Source organism: Penaeus japonicus, unplaced genomic scaffold (genome assembly GCF_977035675.1).
Source record: "Penaeus japonicus unplaced genomic scaffold, GWHDUDI00000001_assembly GWHDUDI00000004, whole genome shotgun sequence".
Taxonomy (NCBI): Eukaryota; Metazoa; Arthropoda; class Malacostraca; order Decapoda; family Penaeidae; genus Penaeus; species Penaeus japonicus.
The window spans coordinates 10,369,029-10,376,528 of NW_028234406.1; the positions used below are offsets into that span (position 1 = coordinate 10,369,029).

The window sequence follows — 7,500 nt, forward strand, 5'->3', positions numbered from 1 at the left end:
AGAAGGCTGTCTGAGTCCTGCTGCCTATAAGGGCCTTGTGCATTGCCAAGACATTTACAACTGCCATGTTATAAAGGTAGAACTGTGGCTTGGTGTTCCACCTGATAGGATTGAATATGAGTGACACAACTTGTTGCTCAAATCTATCCTCTTCATACTTTCTCTCAAGCTTATGTTGGTGTGAGTCATTTATAGCATGGGCTTCTTGTTGAACCACTTTAGGTGGAACATGCTTGTTTGTGTGTATGTGATAATCTATATCTCTCTGGATCATTATCTACATGTCTTTTGGCATAAACTTTACCTAGACAGTACTAGCTGCATTCATGTGCTAACTGCAGGGAATGAAGAAGGGACAGGGTGGTATACCAATTGCTTGTATAGAGTTGTTTTTGAACAAGCCTTTTGTGGCTTTCATAGAAGAATGAGTGTCACCCTTGCCGTGACCCATTGAAGGCACTAATGTAGCCTGAACTCAGGCTGTGGGAGCACTGGCTGGAAGAGGACATGGTCACATAGTGGCACCTTAGCTTAGGCCTTGAGCTCCAAGCCTACCATGAGCTGAAACTCAAAATAAACATTCAGCTGAGGAAAATATTAACCCACATATTCTTGTGCAAAGAATGGACCACAGATCTCAGGTGGTATTGCCTAAAGAGAAGAAAATACATACAATGTAGAATATACTTAAGATGGTGCAGATAAAAAATGGTGAATAGAAGGTTATTTACCAGTTAGGCTCCTGGACTAGCCTTTCCATGACTTTAGTGGTGATGAAGTGAAAGTAAATGACCAAGGGTACAAATTTGCCTTCCAGGACAACTTGCACTATCCATTGTGTAACATACCCAGGTTGACCAGGAGCCTTCCATTCCCTCACTTGAGCTTCAATCACAGACAGCAGCTTGTCTGAATGTAACTCATATTATTTTTGAGACATGTAATCTAGCATGGACTCAGAGCTGTTGTTGGAGTTGTTGCTACAGGAATTTCACTGATGCTAATTAAATTAACCCAATGACAACGGTGTGTCACACCCGTGTGACACAGTTGTGCCTGATGACGGGGTGACACACCCGTGTGACATCCCTGAGGCGATATTACTTAGGCCCAGCGTAGGGGGTTGCCAGTTCTTGCTGGGCCCGTTGGGATTGGGTTAAGGCAAATACTTGATGTCTTCCCTGTTATTAGAGAATAGGTCTTAGAACTACATTGAAAACGCATCAATATATAATAATAAGAAAAAAAGTTCAACATCATGTTTTACCTTTTTTTTTTTTATCATCATCATCATCATTCATCCTGAATTTTACCACAACATACTAAGTATAAATAGCACGTAGCCTAAAATGATAGTTTTGGAAGGAAAATATTCCTCTGTGCTTCTATGAGCACTTTCCACTTGGAATGAATAGGAGATTTTTGTATTTGTTTACATTATTTTTTCAAGTGGATGAAAATGCGTCTTCGCAAATGATTATGTACTTACGTAATGATGTAATACATATGTTTTGAGGGAGAAGTCATGATATAGTGGGACATCACCTGATGTGAGCAAAATATTCCAATGACATGATATCACTTCACCCCGCGCAAGTGGGTTAAGTGTACAAACCTTCCAAATTGGATATACCTGCCTTGTGCAAAAAATGAATGTCTTCAAAATCATCCCATCCCCCTCCATTCATATTTGGTAAAACATGAGAAGAAAAAATAAGTAAATAACAAAAGTTTTTCTTTCCTCACCACCTTAATATTAAAACAATGAATTAAAGGCTGCATTGTTGTGTATAGTTTGGTATCGGGGGCAGACCATTTGCTGTTATACAGCATTGTATACTCTTGGAGGGTATGAACCAGTAGCTGTTAGAATAGTATCTGTTGCACTTCTTGTTGATATTGTCCTATTGCATATATTTCAGTTACACATTTTAAGGGTTAACCCATTCAATACAGGAAGGATAATTGCCTAATTCCGCTTCCTTTAGCAATATCGCAAGCTTGATAGCCTCCTGCTGGGCAATGTCCTAAGGCGCAAGGCCGTGCGGAACCTCTCAGAGCAATATTCACCCACCCTATTATCTGGGGTTGACAAAGAGAGTAGTACCATAAGTAATTTGAAATCTTGCACCTTGATGATTGGAGGGATGTGGTGGCTGATACTGACACTGCATCCATAATGGCTTGCAAGAAACTTAGAATCCATGGGAAAGTAGGAGAAGCATGGGGTACCGGAACATCTTGGAATGAGATACCAAATGGCATAGTAGGACATGAGTTAGCAAGATGTAGCATGCCTGATGCAGGAATAAGGCATTATGTATGATGCAACTTCTTGATTATCATAATGTATGATGATGATCAGCAAGAAACTTACTACTTTTCTTCCTGTATATAGCAAAAGCTTGAGTGGAAGTGCACTTAACTACTAAATACTGGTGTCATTTTCTGTCAGTAGGTTGTATAAAAGAAATAGTCAACACTTGATTTTGTACTGGTGTCAAGAGTTCATTGCTATTCATCCCAGGGCAGCCCATACAGATTGGCACGAGTCCAAGAATATTTGTGATGTAGATACCACCAGATTTAGATGGTTAGATGGCATAATTTGGTTGCTTTGCAAATACATATCCTCAAGTAAATATGTTTTGTTTATTTATAAGGTGAATCTTTCTTTCATAGGTGAAGTAACTGATGATAACTATAAATGTTGTGTTTGGCATATTATTTATATCTGTGTACACACATGCACATATAAAATTAGCTTAAACCCCTCATTTATGTTAAAAAACCATTTGCTCTGGATGAAATTATATGTTTATCAGTATTTCCCTCATAGTGGATGATGTTGAAGAATTTTAAAGTGTTACTTCGTATTATTATTTTATTAACCCGCATTCCCAGCCTCCATTTTGCTAAAGGTTTTATCTTTTCTCCCTCAGGTCCGATATCGTGAAAGGATAACCATTCTTCGTGGCAACCACGAGTCACGTCAGATCACCCAAGTTTATGGTTTCTATGATGAATGCTTGCGCAAATATGGAAATGCTAATGTATGGAAGTATTTTACGGATTTGTTTGACTACTTACCCTTGACGGCATTAGTCGACAGTCAAATTTTCTGCCTCCATGGTGGCCTATCACCATCCATAGACACACTTGATCACATTAGAGCTCTTGATCGGCTGCAGGAAGTTCCACATGAGGTGAGTGTTTTTATGTAGAATAGTTAATGTCTATTTTTTTTTATTAATAATATGATTTTCATTTTTGGAGATAATGTTTCTTTAGGTAAACCATTTCATTAAGTGCAATGTTTTCTCCTATTAATGTACAAACCTCTTATTCAGGGTCCTATGTGTGATCTCCTCTGGTCTGATCCCGATGACCGTGGTGGCTGGGGCATTTCCCCACGAGGAGCTGGTTACACTTTTGGCCAGGATATATCTGAGACATTCAACCACTCAAATGGTCTTACGTTGGTGTCACGAGCCCATCAGTTGGTTATGGAGGGCTACAACTGGTGCCATGATCGCAATGTTGTAACAATCTTTTCTGCGCCGAACTATTGCTATCGGTGTGGCAACCAAGCAGCCATTATGGAGCTTGATGACTCACTCAAGTATTCATTGTAAGTAAAAATCACCATGAAATGTTAAATGCCTTACTAATGTTCTACCAGAAAGATTTTCAAATTCATATTGTAAGAATCTTTAATGTGTATATATGTAGATATGAGTTTAATTCTAAATTTTTCTCGTTTACAGCCTCCAGTTCGACCCTGCACCAAGGAGAGGAGAGCCACATGTTACACGACGCACACCAGACTATTTCCTGTAGAAACGCATGCTATCACTTATACTACTATCAAGAACACAGCTACTGTTGTCATACTTTGCTCAGTCTGTGTTGATATTATTAGTAGTATATATACATATAAACAATTTTTCTTTTTTATCATTATTACATTTCCTAATTATTATTATTTATCATTATTATGATTATTTTTAATATTCATTATATGAAAATATTCATATGGTTAAGCACCAATTTCTGGAAATATTCCAAGTGACAGTAAACAGAATTCTGATTTTATTGAAGCAGTGATGTCAGAACATTATTTCAAGGTTTAAGAAATAGACATGATCATTTGTAGTCAAGCTGGTCAGGAACTCCAAAAGTGATTACTTTTTTATTAAATGAAACTGCAGGCTCAGTTGCTACCATATAAACTTTCTTGTCAAGTGCAGGTGACTGTACACAGTGTCAGTTTCAAGGTCTGTCCACCTGTGATGGCAAAGGACTGGCTACTGTAATCTATTGCTAATGCTAGTACAAGGTGAGGCAGTGGTTGTCATTCATTTCCAGTATTTCACAATTTCATTTTGAAGTCCAATAGAATAAAGCAACTTAGTCACTAAACTCACATGGAAGTAGCTTTTATATTTGATAAACCACTTTTAGTTTCTTCTACGTAATTATTGTTATCATTATATTTGTGATCCCTATTAATAATGCTATGAATATTATTTTTCATTATTATTATCCTGCAGTCTTTATTATTTAAAAGGTATTATTCATGTATGATTTATTTTGAAATTTGGTCACATGCACAGTTTAAGTCAATACATGAGACATCATAGACTGCTATATATATACATATATATGTATGTGCAGTGATATTAAGGTGGAACAAGCTGTGAAAATCAGTGCATTAAAGGGAATGATGGAAGAATTGCCTATCTCCTCACACACAAACCTTATGTTGCTATCAATTTGCAGTTGAACCTATTACTCACCATTTCAGCAATTGAGGGTCAGCATTTTGCGACCAGGTTTTCCAGCCTATGCCTCCACTCAGCTTATGCATTTCTAGGTTGTTCTTGCCATTTTAGTACTGCCAACTTTTTTTTATGAAGAATTATTTATCCTTAAAGTGTATACATTGTCTTCAGCTCTGTATATGTCAGTGGAGACATTGGTTTTGGATAACCTTATTTATTATTGTATGTGCAGACCAAGTGAGTAGCCAAAGCCTAAGGTGTGTAACAGTACATCAAGGTTACATTTTAAAGTTTTGAGCAGGACTTGTTACATGTGTAAAATAATGATAGGCTTCAGCAGTTTACCCTTCATATCAAAGTAACTGCATAAATGATTCATGTATGTCATTATTTTCAAACGTTTCAGGAGTTTAGTAAGAGTAATTTAGTATTAACCTCTTCTCTTTAGGACCAGAGAATCATATTTCTGTTTATTATTTCATGTAGAGTGTGAGAGGTTAGGTAAATGAGCACAACTGTCAAGATATGAGTATCATTGAGGTACCTAGTACAATGCCATTAATTAAAGGCAAGTGCTTCATCACTTACATAATCTTATCTTCCTTTCCATATTCTTTAAAATGAAGTAGGTTGCTTAAAAAGATATTGTATGAAAGAATCATAGTTGCAGCCAGAACATTTGGAGGGTTACTGTATTTCATAAACATTGATTCTTTGATACTGATCCTTCATATTTCTTTTCACTTGTCTGTGTTGAATACATTACTTGTGGAATCCCCATTTTCTGTGGTTTTATTCCAATTGCTGCTCATCCTGTGTTAGTCACATTAACCATTATAACCTGTCGTGAGAGAGACTTCTCTCAATATCATATTGAGCAAGTGAATGTAACTTGTATAAACAGCATGGTTAAATGTGAACAGTTGTAACAAAATACTTAGTTCTACATCAATAAAGTCAAAGAGACAAAATATCTTGTCTGAATTCCTTTTTATCTAATGTCCTAGAAAATATATTCAGTTAGCAACACCCAAATTATGTAGAAGTTAGTGCTGGAATTCATTTCTAAAATTATGTATTTTTGTGCAGTTTCCAAATTGTCTTATTATAATAAGATGGGAATGCATAATTGCAAAATTCATGTTATGAGACTTAAGAAACCTACATTTTAAAATTGACACACTAAATCAAACCCATGGAAATCTGTGAGCCCAAATTGTGGCTTTAGTCACTTTCCCTTAGTCCTTTGATGACTCGCACATCTCTCTCTCTTTTTTTTTATGCTTAACTGAATTCTTAACAATTCTGAGCTTTTAGCTTACAAACCTTAACCCATTCACGCCAGGGCTTTGCGCGGTCGCAATACCGGGGTTCTCGAACGCACAAGCCTAACACCTCGAGATTCTCGGACACACAAGCCGCCAGCCTGGGCTGCCCACTCGCTCTATCCGAGCGCGCGGCTTCCCCTCATAGCTCGTCCCGGGCGTCTGACGTGAAAACCACAATACGTGCTATCACGTCAACTGGCTCGAATGGGTTAATGATGGGAGTATGATCCTCACTTTCAGACGAGTGCTCCACCTAAAAATAACTTTGAATCAGCTTTGAATACCTGTGACATCAAAGATATATATTCATATTTTTGCTGTGAAACAATTGTATCTTGCTTCTCATACTGTTATGCAAATTTACTAATACTGAAAAATTGTATGATTAACCCATTGCCAATGGATGTCGTGATGTATATGATGCAGGAGCTTTGGCCTGATGACAGGTGTCATGATGTATATGACGTTCAGGGGTTTTGGATCATTGTGCTATGAAGGAGTGAGTGACAATGACAATTGCAGTCATAATTACTGTAATGTTAAGCTAACTTGACGTCCAAAACCTAGATGACACCACTTTCTTCTTGCACCAGTAGGAGAGAGAGTCTTTAATGGCACCCATCTACAGTCTCTAGCAAGCACTATCTTTATAGAGTGGTGGCACACAGCAAGTTACAGACCTCTTGCTCTAAAGTACTGCAAATGAAGGATGTGTAGGCAGAACAAGAAGAGGAAGGAGACTCAGACCATACCCAGTGTCTAAAATGTGCTCCTGTGCCAATATGGATGCCTTTTACTGTAGCACTCATAGTCACAAGCACAGGTTCCCTTTCTCTTCCCTACCTCTTCATGTTATCTTCATTGTAGATGTTTATATGTTTATTATTCGTTGATGACAATAAAACAGCAATACTTCAATCACACTAGAGCAGGGGTTCCCAAACTTTTTGTTCCTCAGTACCCCTTAGGCTTTTTATAGGTTCCCATGTACCCCTAACGCGTCGATAAACACGTCCTGTACCAGTCATTTCTAGATTGGTACAGGTAGTCCTACAGATCTACACTGCAGATCAAGCCATGTGAGGTTTATAATAGTAAAAACAAATGGTATTACCTTACACCCAAGAAATTTCAATAAAGGTGGTGCTAATCAACACAAAGAAAATGAGAAAAGTGCAATCTGAGTGCAGATTACAACACCATGTATTGTGCAAGTAATTGTTTCCTTCAGACCAAATGTACCCCCTGAAACGTGCAAATGTACCCCTGGGGGTACATGTACCCCAGTTTGGGAACCCCTGCACTAGAGAATAAAGAAAATTATGCGCTAATATGAATCATATACTAAAATTTTAGTGAACTGCAGCATTGATAGAGCCTGTCATATG

At 37.7% G+C, this 7,500-nt stretch overlaps 1 protein-coding gene across 1 annotated transcript in view; it reads left to right on the top strand.

Moving 5' to 3' along the window:
- The window catches only part of mts (protein phosphatase 2 catalytic subunit mts), a 14,692-nt gene extending 8,937 nt beyond the window's left edge, over nucleotides 1-5,755 (top strand). The window contains exons 3-5 of the mRNA XM_043002048.2: nucleotides 2,943-3,206; nucleotides 3,351-3,631; nucleotides 3,768-5,755. Coding sequence (XP_042857982.1) covers nucleotides 2,943-3,206; nucleotides 3,351-3,631; nucleotides 3,768-3,840 — 618 coding nt within the window. The 3' untranslated portion in view covers nucleotides 3,841-5,755. The remainder of the gene's footprint in view (nucleotides 1-2,942; nucleotides 3,207-3,350; nucleotides 3,632-3,767) is intronic.
- The last annotated feature ends 1,745 nt before the right edge of the window (nucleotides 5,756-7,500 follow it).